Source organism: Pseudonaja textilis, chromosome 1 (genome assembly GCF_049901715.1).
Source record: "Pseudonaja textilis isolate UNSWEBS1 chromosome 1, rPseTex1.2, whole genome shotgun sequence".
NCBI classification, from domain to species: domain Eukaryota; kingdom Metazoa; phylum Chordata; class Lepidosauria; order Squamata; family Elapidae; genus Pseudonaja; species Pseudonaja textilis.
The window spans coordinates 269,692,774-269,710,399 of NC_141990.1; the positions used below are offsets into that span (position 1 = coordinate 269,692,774).

The following is a 17,626-nucleotide window of genomic DNA, read 5'->3' on the forward strand; positions in this document are numbered from 1 at the left end:
AATCAGAAAATTTTCAGCTAATTTAATGACAATAGCAAACATTAAGCAGTAGTTAAAACGTCACATTATTTTAAAAAGATTTTTGATTCCAATTTTTTAATATAAAATACAAATATAATATTGAGATAGTGCATAATATTTCATCTCTTTTTTATTGTTATAGTAAATAATGCATACAACAGTGGTGGGATTCAATTTTTTTTTATTACCGGTTCTGTGGGCGTGGCTTGGTAGGTGTGGCAGGGGAAGGATACTGTAAAATCTCCAGTCAGAGGTGGTATTTGCCAATTCTCCGAACTAATCAAAATTTCTGCTACCAGTTCTCCAGAACTGGTCAGAACCTGCTGAGTACCGCCTCTGGTATACAATATTATACTGATCAAATACACCACCTAATAACTTCTTCAGGGCTTCTCACTGATTGAATTGGCCAAGCAGGACCGACCATATGGAAAAGTAATTATTATTAATGGCTTGCAGGAATGGTACATGTTTTCTTGCTTTTTTTTTTTTAAAGGGCAGACTGTTTATCTCTAGCTGTAGTTCTTCAAGTAGACACCCATGCACTCAGTGGTCATAGAGTTTCTGGCACTTGCACAGACTACTGTGGGAATGTTCTAAAGTGGAGCTTATTGGCAGATTCCACAGTTGTCATCCACTAAATAAGGTCAAAACCAAGTTAAGTTTAATTTCTTTGAACTAATACAGACATAAAATCTGTAGGTCACACTAAGGTCAAGGTGAGTTATCTGAATAATGGCAGTTTAAAAAACAATGCTGACAGGTAGACAACCTATCTTCCTCTTTCATGTCTCCTTGAATTATGCATATAAGTAAATAGCAAATAATAGTCATTGAAAGTGAGGCATGCTTTTATTACAAGAGCTGATGTCAGTGGGTGGCTTTTAAAAAACATGTGATTTTATATTATAACTTTCCAATTTAATATAATTTTCCAATAATGTCAAATCCTGGCAAAGTATCATATTTCAACCCACAGCAATGGCAGCTGATTGTGAAATGTGAGCTGAGAGGTAAGAAGAATGATGAGCAATCAGCATCTCCAGTAAAAAGCTAACAAAGAAACAGAGCAGAGAAAAATGCTGTTCCACCTAAAGAAGTGATAGAGAAGGAAAATATGTTTTTCCTGAGATTGAAAACTATCCAGAATATTTTTTGATATTTGAAGAAAGGCAGTACTAATTAGCAGCTGCCACAACTCAAATGCCACATCCTCATGTAGTGTTGATTTATACGTTGAAAGAAGCCATACCAGAGGTATGCTTTGCTTTGACATAATTCTGCATAAGAACATAGGATCCCTGTCTTATCTTCCTTGTGCCTCCCTTACCAGCAAAGTCAGTTTACCACAACAACTTAAAGCAGGAAATTATTAGAAAACCAGAAGGAGACATATCCTCCAATGGGAGAGAGATGGAGTTCTGGAAGAAGCAAAAATGTTACTCCATATGGAAAGAAGTAGCACAGAGGACCAGTGTGAGGGTAGTGTTTGAATCATGGTTTTCCTTTGGGTAAAAATGGAAAATACAAACAGAATGGTGAAGGAAACAGCTGAGTCCCACTGGTTGAACTGGTCCATTGTTTTCTCTTTTTCCTGCATCCTTCCATTATATACTGACTGAGTGATATGACTTTGCCATTGTTGGTGAGAACTTGACATCACAGAATGAAGAAAGGAAGCTATTCTATCTCAGAAATGTTTGGAAATGCTTCTAACCAAATCTTGGGACAGGCTTGGCATCTTGGTATTGTGAAGAACTGAGAACTGTAAAACTATTGGGTCAACAGCTGTAGCATGACATAGAAAACAGGCAAGATACCCTATTATTGTGCCCACTTGAGGAATCTGTATCTTTATTATCTTTAATATCAATTATGGTCAGCAGAGCAAGTGGTAAAGGACTCCACACTTCTGGATATTAAAATTTACAATGGGGGCGGGGAGACCAATTGCTCATTGCTAATGTTATTTCAGTTGCAAACATTTTTTTTTGCTGATTTCCAAGAACAAAAACACAAGACAGAGAAAGGAAATGAAACTATTGACACTTACCATTTCCTGAGATGCATATTTCGGATCTTCAGGATCAATTGACCAATAGCAGTAATCAAAACCAAATGACACAACTTTTTCCCTTGTGCCCCAAACACTTTCGAACCTGTTGTCTACCTGAATTTAAAACAAGAAACAAAAGATGGTCCTACTTTCATAAATCTGTACCTTCAAGATTTATTATAAAACACGTGGTTTATGAAGAGTATATTTATATAATCCCAAAGCATGTTTAGATGGAAAGTCCTAAATCTTAGTTAGAAAAATTTGCATATGTCAACTGGTAAAATTATTTTGCAATTTTAAGCATACAATGTAATTCTCAAGATGCTTCTCAAAGGCTGACATGGCCCTTTGCATGATGAAAAGCTATTACCTAAGCTACTGTAACAGATGCGACAATCTGCAAGTTCCAACTTGTATTACATATTCTTATAAACTTTTTTCAAGAAAAACAAAAGCCACTACAGGGAGTCCTTGACCTATGACCACAGTTGAGTCCAAAATTTCCATTGCTGAGTAAGATACTATTAAGTGAGTTTTGCCTCATTTTACAATCTTTTTGTCACAAGTGTTGAGTGAATCATTGCAGTCAATAAGTGAACCATGCTATCATTAAATGAATCTGTCTTCCCTTATTGACTTTGCTTCTTGGAAGCTAGCTGGGAAGCTTACAAATGGTGATTACATGATTTGGGACAGTGTAACTGTCATAAATGCATGCCAGTAGCCTTCCTCTATAGAAGGAAAACTGCCCTGCCCTGATCTAACAGGGTGATTACTGTGATTTTATTATATTTGTTGGAAGAAGAAAAAAACAGAGTGCTTTTATTCAGTCATTTCATTTCATTTCATTCACTGACCATCAAAACAAGAAAGTCACTATCGATTAGAGTAAAACAAGCTATGAAGCCATATAATAACACAAGTAAAATTGTAATTTAAAATGTAAGAGTTTGGGGCATAGAAATTAATATAGTAAAGTATAATACAATTTATATAAGACAACTAAATGATTGTTTAAAATAAGAGAATAGTAAAATAATCAATGTGAAATAAATTGAGCCATTATAAGTTGTAATTATCATTGTATCTAGGGAAAATGCAATGATGGAATATATAGAAAGAATAATCCATAAATTAGTATGGTTTCAAAATTAAAAGAACTAAAAGAATTAGAGTCTAATTATAATGACTATCTGTGTTGTTAAAGTGACTCTGGTAGCTAATAATGAAAATAAGACAGAAATAAGACTCAATTGATGGTAAGGATGTAATACACTATTTATAAAGTTGTGATTACGTGGACAGCTTCATTGGAAATTTCCAAATGGAAAATACCTAGGAGTTGTTTGAAAAAAATTACAATGTACAATTTGTACAACAAACTATGAAATAGTTATTTGGCTGCAATCATCAAAGTAGAATCAGACAGAGTTGATAGTAACAAATTGAGGTAGAAGGATTTGGTGTGGCCAGGTGCTGAATGGAAATAGTATTTCCTAGAAAGCATCAGCATTGAAGGAGCAGTACAATGATTCAGTGTTTCAGCTGCGCCTCCACTGCATGGGTACAAACGCTACTCAAAAGGGATGTTCTGGTATCTTGCACATACCTCCATAACTGATGTTGGAAGAGCATTGAATCTAGCCATAGGAAAAAACCTCCTAAATTTAGGGGTTGTTATGCTACTGAGATATCTGGCTGGGTGAAGTAAATGTACAGAATGGCTCAAAAGGATGTTTCTGGGCAAGAGTGACAAATCTGATTATAGCTCTAAGTTGATGTCACGTTGTTTAAGATCAGCTACTGTACGTAAGTAGCCCATAAGGGTGATGGCTGCCTATGAGAAGCAGTAGGATTTTAATTTTTTATGCATTGCTCAATACTGGAAGCTGTTGGTTGTAATTAAAGGGACCAAACTAGTTGGAAAAAAAAGAAGCCTACACCAGTTCAAGAGGATATGAATCCAGGAGGAAGTTTCTATTTTGAATAGGCTGGATTCATGACAAAACACCAGGTTTGGAACGCAGCAGCATACTTGGAAGATAAACTTCAAGAACTTAGACTGAACTCTTTCAAGGGGAAAAAAATGAGCTACAAGGGCCCAAAAGGATGCCAAAGAGGAGCTGAGTTTGGATCTTGGACAAGAGAACTTTGAGCACTGCCTGGATATGCCAGGCTCCTAAAAATACTGTAGAACTGAAACTGTTTTCTGACATTGTTGGCATGGGGCAATTCTTCTAGTAGAATGTGAGTATTATGAGGCTAGATTCTCCTAGACAAAGAAACTAAGGATTATTTGTGAATACCTGCATTTTAATAGCTGCCTATTGCTAAATTCTACAACAGCATGCTACACAAGCACAGCTTCTAACAGTCCTAAGAAACATGAAGATACTCTATTTTTAACAGCCACAATACAGAGTAACACAGAGAGCTAAGGAAACTGGGACAGAAACCAGGGGATCTTGAGTTCCAGTTTTGTCTTAGGCACAAAGCCAGCTGGGTGACCTTGGGCCACTCACTCTCTCTCGGTCTTGAGAAGGAAAAAAATGGCAAACCACTTCTGAAAAAAATTGCAAGAAAACTGCAAAGACTTATCCAGGCAATTGCCAAGAGGCAGCACTGACTCAAACATGCCTGCATGCAGGCTGATATAACATTCTTGGCTCCCTCACCTTAAGCTTGCTGAGTAGGAAAGAAGAGCAGAGAAAAGAGTTATTTCAAAGTTGAAACTATATAATTATGTTTGTTAAGCCTTTGTTCTATTAGGTACAACTAATCCTCATGTTTATATTGGGTTAACAGTCTAAAGATTGGTTCAGGTTTATATGGTTGCTATCAGCAGACTATGTAGAACATCAGCTTCATTGACAAAAAGTAGTATTTCTAAGCAATATTCCATCCACTGTACAATCCACTGTAAGAAACAGGCAATTGATCTTCTGAACTTCCCCAAAAGACATGGAACACTATCTACTGTCCTCCTCCTAGAATTGGTGAACTAGCCCAACTCCGGAAAGAATTTAAAACAAGGAAATTACTTATCTAGTTCTTTGATCTCTGCCAAACTTTCTTCCTAAGATGTTTCAAACACTAATTATCTTAAGCAAATTGCCTAAAATAATCAGGCAGGCAAGCAGATACAAAGACCGAGCAAGAAATAGGAAGCATCTGTCCTGTAGAATTCCCACAGTAATCATGGTAACCCTATAATTCACTTATGTGTCTTCCGAATTGTAAGATATATTGCCAGCAGAAACTGATTTTGGCCCATTTTACTTTTTGACTAAGAGAGTACAGTAGCATTCAGGAGTCCCAATGTCTGGAAAAAAAAGCTCCGTTTCCCATGCCTATAAAGGAAGCCTTTAAGAATCTCCAAAAAGGAAAGGATGCAGTCTCTTACAGCCAGTGAGTCCTCAAGGATGTTAGCTGCAATTCAATACACATTTTTGTTACATTTCCCAGAAAATAGCTGCTATCATATTAGACTACTATCAAGAGCAAGACAGGAAAAAAGTTTTTAAACCCCCAATTCTGTAGTTGCTTATGTGCTTATTTTACTGTCCTGAAAGAATAAAAGATTACAGTACAACTGAGATGCAAAAGAATAGAGCAACTTTGAGTCTAAAAGGAGGTCAATTTAGTATTTATTTTAAGGTTCCAAACATGTTTACTCTTTTTCTATATGGAGCACAAAAAGTCTGCCAATTTAAGCTTCTCTCACCCTCCACCTTTTGCGTTTCCTTCCTATTTTATTTTTGACTTCTACATATTTTCCATACAATACACAACTGCATTTTTTTTAAATGAAGTGACTCTATTACCTCCCTTCCCCCTCATTGTTATGTCTGACTTTGTCCAGACAGACAATTAAAACTCTTTTAGTATTTTATATTGAATTGTCTTTAGTTTTTCTTGGCACGGGTTTCTTTTCAGATTCTACTCACTGATCAAATTAAGCATTTGAATCTACATACTTTCTAAACAAAATGCCACCAAGTGTTTACTACATTCAAAATTAGTCTTTGAATTTTAAGCTTTTGTGAGAAATGCAGTTAGTGTTTTCATAATCATTCTTCTAAGAAATATCTATTTAAGAAATAGTCACAGAATATCAAGAAGAAATAATGAACGGAAAAAAATATAGGAATTCCTCTTTTTAGCTGCACTGCCTGAAAATTATATTTAAGGATGTTAAATGATCAGACTTTGGATTCTGCAGGCAAGTCTGGAAAAAATGAAACTCGAGTGCTTCTTTTCCAAGTAGATAATTTATATACTGTATTCATATTTTCCTTTTCCTTCCAGAATTATTAAATTACATGTGAGATATATTATTTTCTCACCTATAATCATCCTGAAATGCAGCTCAATGGCTCGGCAGTTAAGACACTGAGCTTGTGGGCTGGAAAGCTGCCAGGCCAGGTTCGAGACCTGGCCTTTGGGCAATGGTGAGATTCAAATAATTTAACAACCGATTCTCTGTCCTGGGTAGGTGTGGCCATGGTAGGCGTGGCCAGGGGGTGTGACAGGTAGCACTCAGCCTCCTGCACCCCCCTGGGAGCAAAAATAGGTCGTGGAGGATGCACCACAACCTCCGCGCCCCGTTTTGGGCCTAGTCCCTGCAGCACCCTGGGAACAAAAACGGATCACGGGGGGGGCCCACACCGCACCCTCTGTGCCCTGTTTTGGGCCTAGTGGGCCTCCGTGCAAACCCCTGGGAACAAAAATGGATCACAGGGGGGCCACACCATACCCCTGCCCCCCATTTTGGGCCTAGTAGGCCTCCCTGCACTTACCTGGGAACCACGTGGAGACTCCTGGAAGGGGTGAGGAGGGGAGGGGCAGGCCCAGCCAGCAATTTAGCAACCAGTTTGGCCAAAGTGGGGTGAACCGGTTGAATCCCACCACTGGCAATGGGGTGAGCTCCTGTTCTTGCCCCAGCTGCTTATGTAGCAATTCGAAAGCATGCAAATGTGAGTAGATAAATAGGTACCACTTATGTGGGAAGGTAACAGCACTCTGTGACATCATGCGGGACACATGACCACAGAAACATCTTCAGGAAGTGCTGGCTCAATGGCCCTTGAAACAGAGATGAGCACTGCCCCCTATAGTCAGTAATGACAAGCGAAGTAACATCTGCAGGGACTCCTTTCTTTAATCATTCAGCAAAGTATAAATTTGTGGCAGGGTCAGGTTCATTCAATGAGTTTTATCTATGAATGGTGAGCTGAATCCACATGTTTCCACTCCAACTGAAGTTATATCCAATTCTGTCAGCATAGTGATAAAATAGTGATAAAATACTCCATGTCTCTGATAGTCTAGTAAAACTCAAAGCTTGCTATGGAGGCTTAGGAAATACTCTGTATTTGTATGTAGAGATCTAAGATGATAGAAAGCAAAAGTACCACTGTATTGAGTCTACTGAACAATAATATTTCATCCCTACATCACATTGATTATATTTGATCAAGCAACATACGGTTATTACCGGTATATTTTGCCAGCTCTAGCAAACTTTCAGATAATGAATTAACAAAGAACATACCTTTACTTTTTTTACCGTTGCCACTCTATCTTCAATTTCTACAATTATTGCTCTTCCTTCTGCATGCTCTCTGTAAATATGACAACAAACAACTATTAAGGCACAAGCTTTTTTTAATTAAAAGGCAAATATGGTAACTTTAAAATCTCATTTAGAGGAACAGCACTTGACAGTACTTGTGGGTTCTTTCCACACGTTTCTGCATATTACAATGTAAGCATCAAAAGTAGCTGTTGTAGAGTCATCAAACTGACAATTGGACCAATCCACATTCTAAAACATACAAATAACACTTAAACAATCGTAACAGGTAGGCTGTATGTTCTAGGTCAGCCCAGCATCTATTGAATCACTTCATAATAGAGGCACACCCCTTCCCTTGGGATGCCAGGCCTTTTCCTCTGCCAATGTTCATGTTTGTTTCCTTCCACCAGAAAGAGCTCACTGCTCTGCAGTGCCCAGTGGCTGGATGGGATGCACCAATGGCAGTAAACGATACACTAGATGTGTATTTGCGGTCATTTTGCAAAGAGAAACTATGTTTTATACTCTCCATCCTGGGGGCCAGTTTGGTGTATGGTTGAAAGGCTACAACTGGAGAGATTGGGGCTCTAGTCCTCTCTTAACTACAAAGCCAGAAGGGTGATTCAGGGCTGATCACTCTCTCTAAGTCCAAGGAGGAGGACATGGCAAGCTGCTTTCAAAAATGCTGCCAGGAAAACTTAACCAAGCAGCTCCTAGGAGTCAAGACTGACTTGAAGACAGAACATATATCCCCATTAACCCATTTTGAATCCTTCAGAGATGGGAAAGACTGAAGAAACATCAAAGAAGAAGAAAGCAGTTCCAAGAGACATGACAAGTGAGTGCTGTCATATCTCTCAGTTGCAGCAGCTGACTCCAAGCTGAAGTGAAGACAGGTAAAGGAGCTGCTGTTCTTCTCCACTGCCCTTCATCTGCTTCTCTTCCACACAAAATGCTAACATAAATCCAGGAGCGAGTTTTGACATTGACATGACCCCTGCCTATCAAATCCTTGCTCTTCCTCAATCCTTATTATGGAACATTACTGGTGGGCGCAGACATCTGATGAGAGGATAGGGAAACAAAATCAAAGGAATCTGCCAATCCCTGTCTGCAATATGTAATCAGTCGTGAGGAAGCGAATTTTATGCCAGCAGAAGGACTCATACTAAATGAACGCTATGATTAAGAAAAACTCTATCCTTCACCTACATTCATCAATTTACATGATTTAAAGTTTGTTAAAATCCTTTTGGGCCTGGATAAAGTGGTCAGGGCCCATATGATTGTGAGCTTGGTCATCTGTTTATTAGATCTATGTGCCTCCTACTTGGCAAAGGCCCCCTTGAAGGTAACAAGTGGTTGGGTTTTGATGGTGGTGAACTCTTCCCTTGAGAAGGTTGTCCCTCTATCATACCTCTTAAGAAGTTAGCACTACTCTTAAAAAAAAATCCCCATCACTACACCCAAACATATTGGGCAATATTCATTCAGTATTCAACTTTTCCTTTTGGGGAGAAGGTTGTTGAGTAGTCCACAAGGTAGAGAATCCTGGAGAAAGCAGATTATCTGGACCATGTTCAATCTAGTTTCAGACCTGGGCATGGTCCTGAACCTGAATTGGTCTCTGGTGTGAATAATGGGAGGTGGGGGGAAGAATACATAAATCCTTGCTCTTCTTGATGGCTTTCAATACAATCAACCATTGTATCCTTCTGCACCAACTATAGGGGTTGTGGGTGGGCAGCAATGTATCATTCTCCTTGTTCCTCTGATGCATATTCCAGTTGGTGATGATCAGGAGTGAGAATTTCTGCTGTTGGATATGGTTTCCACAGTTCCACAAGGATTGGTATTTTTTCCACTTCTGTTTAACATCTATGTGAAGTTCATAGGTAAGATCATCCATTGCCATGGGTGAAGTGTCACCTCTGCTTCTGGTAAATTTTATGATGCTTTTAACATTCTCAGTGTTTGGAAGCTTGGGGTTTGCATAAGGAACCAAAGATTAAACCCTATCAAGACTGAGTGGCTCTGGGTCTTGAGGCCTTTGGGTTCTGGAAACTTAACATATTTGGTGCTAAATGGGATGTCACTATCCAAACCAGACCTTTGTGCAATTTAGAGGTCCCTCTGGAGTTATCACTCTTATTTGAAGACCAGATGGTTGTCTTCACCAGGAAGGCCTTTGCAGAAATTTGTGTTGTATGTCAGTTCCATCCATTTGTTGGATCACTGAGCTGCCAGTCACTCGCACTCCAATTATCTCCCTAATGGATTGTTGTAGCATGACCTAGATGGGGTTGTCCTTGAAGAACATATGGAAACTGCACCTTGTACAAAATAAATCAGCTTCAATAGTTATGTGTACTCCTCAATTAGTGCATCTTGAATCTATGTTCCACAAGCTCATTTAGTTGCCAGTTTACTTCTGGGTGCAACTCAATGTGGCATCTGAGTCTGGTGAGACCCAGATGTCACATTGATAAATGAATATGAGGCTTTGTGTATGCATGAAAATGCTGACTTTTTTAACAAATCAAAGTTGTGTCAGACTATTACAAACCCTTGGGTTCCCCTATCATAACTCATAAAAGTAGGAATAGTAAAGGCTTTTTGAAAAAGATGCAGAGGGCATGGCTCACATTGTCAGAGACCAATAATGGATGGATGGATGGATAGGTAGATAGATAATCTTTATTATCACTTTTTTCTGGCACACATTAAAAAATGAAATTCTGATGCCTGCTTTCATACACATACACATATAAATGCACATATGCAATATATGCAATATACATATATATAAACATACACATATTAATCACAGACCATTTAGAATACATAGCAGAAAAAGAATTTCGAAAGTTAACAAGATTGATAGTATATGGCAGCGGTGACTAACCTTTTTGGGCTCCTGTGCCAAAAATTGTGTGCATGCGTGTGTGCGCACTCGCATGCCAGCACCCAGAAGACAATGTGTGTGCCCTCTCATGCCCCCTGCGCATGCAATCCCCCCGCCGCCGCCCCCTTACCTGCACTACGCCTCCCAACTGATTTTTGACCCATTTGAGGCCTTTTTCGGCCTCCCAGAGGCTTGAGGAAAGCCTCTGCAGCCTTTGCAGGCCAAAAAATAGGCCCATTTTGTCACTTCCAGTATTTCTGGAAATGCCAGAAGTGACGAAACAGGCCTAGTTTTTGGTCTGCAAAGACTGCAGGAGCTTTCCTCAAGCCTCTGGGAGACCAAAACAGGCCTCAAACAGGCCGAAAATCAGCTGTGAGGCATGCACATGTGCAATGAGGTAAGTTTGCCTATGGCTTGCGTGCCGGCACAAATGGTTCTGCATGCCACTTGTGGCACGCATGCCATAGGTTCACCATCACGGGTATATGGTATAAAGCGATTATAGAATGTAGGTTCTGCTTCAGATACTTCGAAGCCTCCTCCCAGAAGGTAACAAAGAAAACTGGCCATGGAGAGGATGTGCAGCATCCCAGACAATACTGTGGACCCTAGTCAAACATCCTTTATATGCTATGTGCTGGATAGAAGGAAGTGAACTTCCGATAATCTTTACTGCTGTCCAATTTTCTATGTACACTGTACACAGCCAAATATTTTCATCATTCTTACTAAAACATCCTATTTTTATTGTCAGACTTCACTAGACATGCCAATGCCAATTCTTCACAAAAGTCAACCCCACATAAAGTAACAATAAGAATAGTTGAAGTTTCAGAGATTTAGCTTAAAGATTCAAGTTACATTATTGCCGGCAACAAAAATGACATGTCTGTCTGTTGCCTGGAATCAAATCCTTAAATCTACTTCCTCCCTCCCTTTCAAGTCAAAAGAATGCTTGCTGTTCTTTTCCCAGCTCAGAGAGTCAGAAAAATCTCTTTAATGTCTCTTTAATATCTCATTATGGTTTCATCTAATCTGGAAATTGTTGATTTCTCTTTACTAGCTTCAATCTTTATACATCCACACAAACTGACATACATATAAATCATAGTTTACAGAACAATACCAGATATTTCCCTTAGCCTGCCCAGGCACTAATTATGGCTGGGTTTACATAACAAGCTAAGTTGTAAAGTGGCTTGTTTTAGTGCCTTCTGTGAATCTTCCTGTCAAGATTTATAAAACATATAATCCATTTCAGTGTGCTGTAGAGATCCAGCCAACTATAATTTAGTCAGTAAACCAGAAGTAAGCAATTCATTGTTTTTCAAACTTGGCAGCTATCAGATGTGTCGACTTCGATTCCCAGAATCCCCCAACTAGAGTGGTGTAAACACTTACATGAGCACAGCTGGAGATATAGGACTTTTTTTCTCTAAAGAAGCTTCAAATTATTCTTTTCTTTATTTGTATTTGTTTATCCTCCTTATGAAAGCCTAAGGCAGAACACACAGTAACTTAAAATATAGTGCTTAGAGAGCTGCAGTTCTGCACATAAAAATGTAAGTATTTTAAGATGTTTCCTTGTTTCTGCCATTTAAAGCTTAACTGCCTTAGAATGTCAACATAACACTGCAAGGCTGAGAAATTATCTTGCCTATAACAGTGAAAAGTTATTTATAATGGCCAAATAATGGCCAAATGTCAGAAAACATGATGTAGCCATTGAGCTGCACCCAAAACAAAGACCTTACAGTATACAGACGGCATCTGTTTTACTTTTTTGTTGTTCCCTCTCTTCTCCAGAGGAGGGATTATATTGTTTGTCACAGAGATTTTGTACAACTCCAAATTTTTCTTTCTCTTAACTCCCCCAAGCCCCACAATACAGATGTTCTTAATTATTTTATTACACACACATGTTCATACAGCGAGTATAGCCAATAGTTATGTGAGCTAAATTTGTACTGTAATTTTGTAAGTCAAAATTATTGTTCAGTAATAGATAAATATCAGGTTTGAGGGTATGTGGAATTACTTAATAATGAAGCTCAAGCCACAAAGCAGGGGAAGAAGATCAGGTAGGAAAATTACAGAGGGTTAAATGACTCATTGTAAGTAAACCTCAAATTAGCTACAGTTTAAATTGAAAAATAAGGTCTTTCATTACTAAATAAAAGAAATAGCTGGAATAATTCACTCCTAGTACTGAATCTGTTCAGCAGAAGTTGAGTGCTAGAACAAAGAATTCTGAAATTGTTCAGGCTATATGGAAAAAAGAGTATTTGCTTTTTGAATATTTTGACAGTAACAAACTAAGCCTAGATAATTACTATACAGGTAGTCTTTGACATGTCCACAATTGAACCAAACATTTATGTTGCTCAGTGCAACAGTTAAGTGAATTTTGCCCCATTTTACAATCTTACAGTTGTTAAATAAATTGCTGCAGTTAGTAACACAGTTGTTAAGTGAACCTTGCTGCCCCGTTGACTTTGCCTGTCAGATTTTAAAAGGTGATCACATGACCCCAGTAAACTGCCACCATCATAAATATGACTCAGTTGCCAAGCCTCTGAATTTTGATCACATGACCATGGAGATGCTGCTACAGTTGTAAGTGTGAAAAACGGTCATAGGTCACTTTTTTCAATGCCATTGCAACTTCGAATGGTCACTAAATGAACTGTTGTAAGCCAAGGTCTAACTGTATTCAAAAATAAGGTCAGTACTTGTAAAAAAACATGGTACTCAGTGACATAAAATAATTAGCAACAAAAATGTATTGAATAGGACAGAGATGACTGGGAAACTGATGGGTAGCACCCAGTTTCAAACTGTGACACATTTCACAAAACATTTATTCAAGCAAAGGAAGATGGAAGAATCACATTTTCTCATTTTTTAAAATGGAAATACAGTCTTTAAGGATCTGGATCTTCACAAATAACAAGGATGTTTATTGTGTCCATAAACTCTAACTTGGAAAGACTTCATATCTTCCTTGGAAATACATCTTAATTTAGATCTAGCCTGATAATTAATCCTGATTTCAATGACAAATCCCCACAAGGATTGCCTTCCCATAACATACAGATAGTGGTGTACTGTACCCAATTAACCCGATTTTCTTGGTTCTCCCAACCCATTTGACCACTAATCACACTGACTGAGTTTACACACAGCATTCATTTGATTCAGGGTACCATAAACATAGTTGAAAAGTATGGCATATAAACAAAGCATAGGTTACATCTTGGAATTCTTTTTTTTTTTGTATATTCAATATTATTGGAAAGCAGAGCAGAAAATGCCTCGCATTTCTTAAAAAGTAGCGAAAGAAGAGAAGATTTGTAGCTCAGGGTTGAACATTAAGCTCTGCTTAGCTCTTACAGCCTTTGCACGTTTTCCTAACCAAAAGCAGGCTTGCCTTGTTTGGTTACGCCGTGTAGTGTAATTCCCTTTTTTGCACGCTACACTTTTAGGGACAGTCCCGACCTCCTTGCAATCCAGCACGACTCTCCTCACTTCTCACGTTCCCAAAGAGCAAAACGCGCAGGCAACCACTTTCGTATTAACACAAACACAAATATTATCTTGTAAGCAATTGACAAACCAAATAAAATAAACGAACAAACACACTCCTGGAAGGAGCGCAAGTTAACCGGCGGCTCCTAAGCAAACCTCCGCTCCCAAAAGCTGGTAGGAGAAAAGGGCGCCGATGTGCAGAGCACCCGAGCCGAGCGTTTCCCACTTGGGCGGGCACGTGTGGACAAAAGTCCGCGCGTTCGAGGCTTCCCCTTTCCACTCCTCAGCCGCTGCCTCACCTTTTGCTGAGGGGCCGGACTCGCACAGCGACTTTGACGTTCGCCATGACCGCTCGGACCCCGGGGAGAAACGGCGCCGCTTTGGCCGTCCGAGTCCCGCCCGGTTCCACATCACCCCGCTTGCTCCTCAGCCGCTCCTCAAGCGCTCCACGAAGAGCTGCCCCACCGGCGAGGGAAGCAGCGCCCTCGCCCGACCCCGCCCGGCCGTCCTTGGGGGGACGAGGGGAGGGGGAAGGCCTGCCCGCTTGGCAAGAGGAAATGGGGAGGGGCGCCTTGGGCTGCCTGCGCCACAGGCTCTCCTCGGCTTCGGCTTCTTTCGGTTTTCGGAGGGGCGACAAGGTGGCCCTTTCAAACGCTGAAACCGAGGAGGAAACTCCGGGGCGGTTTTACCCGGAGCTGAATGTCTGTAGTTTTGGGTTGCTGATCTCATGATCCACCCTGGAAAATGCACAAAAGGACGCGATGAGCCTGATTTCCCCGTGTCGTAGGCTCGCTGAAAGGATACTCCAAAGACAGAACCGCGTTGAGGCTACACAACACGATCGCTTTATAATGTGTGTGTGAGGACGTGGACAAGCAGTTGACCGATATAATAACAGAAGGGGACGGGCAAGGAGTTGACCGGTCGTTTGGGCAGCGAAGTAGGAAATCCCTTGGCTTGTGTTCGGTTTACAAAGACTTCTAAAGGATGGTGAACATACAGGTAGTCCTCGATTTACAATAGGCTCATGAAGTGACCATTCAAAGTTGAAATGGCACTGAATAAAGTCACTCATGACCATTTTCACACTTAAACCTTTGTAGCATCTCTTGTGTTCAAAATTCAGATGCTTGGCAACTGGTTCATACTTATGACCGTGGCTGTGACCCAGAGTCACGTGATTCCCTTTTATAACCTTTGACAAGCAAAATCAATGGGGACACCCAATTCAATTTAACAACCGTGTTATTAACTTATCAACTGCACTGATTCACTTAACAGCTGTGGCAAGAAAGGTCGTAAAATGAGGCAATGCTCACTTAACAAATGTCACAACAGAAATGTTGGGCTCAATTGTCGTAAGTCAAGAACTACCTGTATACAGTTTGCCTTGCTACAGAACAAGTACCCGAGACATAGCTATCTTGTAAAGATGCAAGCGAGCATCATTTTGTGTAGTTGGCAAAGTTATAATGAGGTTTGCTGGGTTTGGGCACAGAAATACATTTAAACAATACATTAACATTTAGTTTTCTCGTTTGACCTAGTATGAAAAACTAGGTTCAAATCAACTGATTACGTACCTTCAAATTTATTGCATCTACAATATTAATGAATAGGTCTATCTTTTTTGAACATCCACTAAGGCGCTCAATAAACCTGATTTTGTTTGCCTTTTAAGTAGACAATATATCTGAGGATTGCATGGGATGTTTCCTACTCTTATAAAAGGCTTGCCCCCTTTCCCTAATCTGTTTAACTGCTATAAATAGTCCTAAATTAAGGACCATTTCTTGGTATGCAATGAATTGTACCGATGCCTGGTTACAGCACCCAGCAGTCATGTGATCAAAATTGAAGTGCTTGGCTGCAGCAGAAAGAAAAAAAAATGGGTGAAGATCATCTGTGGAGGGCAGTGGCAACAGAGTGCAGGAAGTCAAAATGAGAGATGGAGGATGGAGATTGGCAGGTAGAGGTTCTCCTGGTTAGGAGAACCTTTGCATAATTTTGTGTAATGCACCAGTCACATCCTTTACTGGATTGGAAGTTCCTGCACTCAAGCCCAGGACATCTCACACGTGGACTATTGTATACCCTTGAGTATTTGGAAGCAATAGTTGGCACAAATGCAGTTGCATGGATATGCCTTCTGAGTGGCCCATTGCTAATCCACAAGCACTGGTTATGAGTTTCCTTCTGAATCCAATTCAAGGAGTTTGTTCTGAATCTTTAAAGCCCTTCATGAACTAGGTCCAGATTAGGTGAAGGACCATCTCATCCTGATGCTGCAGACCCCTTATTGATCAAGGAATTCTAGCTGGTAGGGCCCAAGATAAGAACCTTTTCTACTGGGATTTCTGCCCTTTGAAACCTCATGCTCCGCCCCTCCCCAGTTGAGATACAGTGTCCCTTTTGGCCTTACAAAAGGGCATGAAGACCTGGCTTTGCCAACGAGCCTGGGCATTAATGGGGGACTGGCATTTTGGATATTAATGGACTATGATAAAACCCCACCTCGTCCCCATGTACATCTTGCTCCCTTCCCATTTTTATCAATTTTAAATCAAATATAAAGTTGCTATTTTAATATTTTATACTGATGTTTTATTGAGTGTAAGTCACCTAGAGTCGCCTTTAGGAGAGATGGGTGTCATATAAATTTGATAGACAGACAGACAGATTGACTGACTTGGACAGGCTAGCATTCAGGATCCCCAAAGGAAGATTTCCTTTGACAAGATATAATCATTAGGACCAATAACTGTTTCTAAATGATCTGGAGCTCAAAAACAGACCAACTCTTCAAAAACTAAAGGGGTGGGGGACAGTGGGTAAGTACTTCACACCTTCCTATACTTGTTGGAAGAACATTTGGCACTATGAAATTATTTTGATACTCCATCTGTTGTGATAATTTAACTGGAGATAATTGTTCTTTTAAGGTGATTGTGACAGTTTGATTTGCTATTATTTCTATTTTACAATCTGCTGTTAATATCAAGTTGCATAGATTTATTTAAAACTATTCAGTAAGTAGTCTAAAGTTCAAATGAAAGTAGCAGAAATCCAAAGTAAGCATTCCACATGGTAGCCAACTTTGACAGTTAATTACTAATATAAAAAACAATTTTAATTATATTTAATAAAAATAGTTCTTTACAAATCTATTCAGGCTGCTACAAGCACAAGAAGCACAACAGAAACCGAAAGTACAATACATTTTACATAAGAGAATATGATAGCCAAGAATCACAGGTAAAACAGTCTTGTTTTTAGTGCTATACAATATAAATTGTGCCCCCTAGTGATAAATATCAGCATTCCAACAGAAAGGATTTCTGACTACACATTGCTGTTGCAACCTGTCATTCATTATTCTGTTCATGATTATTGTGAGTCCAGCCAATGTCCTTTATGGTTTGCTCAGGAAATATAAAACAGTACTTCCTTTTTTCCCTGCTGATCACTAATACTTAAGGAAACTGTTTAAACACCTCCGTTATATTTAACTCTTAAAATAAAACTTCTTTCAAAT

At 39.5% G+C, this 17,626-nt stretch overlaps 1 protein-coding gene across 1 annotated transcript in view; it reads right to left on the minus strand.

Annotated features, from left to right (window-relative positions):
• STARD9 (StAR related lipid transfer domain containing 9) overlaps positions 1-14,899 on the minus strand; it is a 93,371-nt gene extending 78,472 nt beyond the window's left edge. The window contains exons 1-3 of the mRNA XM_026703939.2: positions 14,391-14,899; positions 7,635-7,704; positions 2,075-2,191 (exon numbers count right to left, since the gene is read on the minus strand). Coding sequence (XP_026559724.2) covers positions 2,075-2,191; positions 7,635-7,704; positions 14,391-14,437 — 234 coding nt within the window. The 5' untranslated portion in view covers positions 14,438-14,899. The remainder of the gene's footprint in view (positions 1-2,074; positions 2,192-7,634; positions 7,705-14,390) is intronic.
• Positions 14,900-17,626: the final 2,727 nt, after the last annotated feature.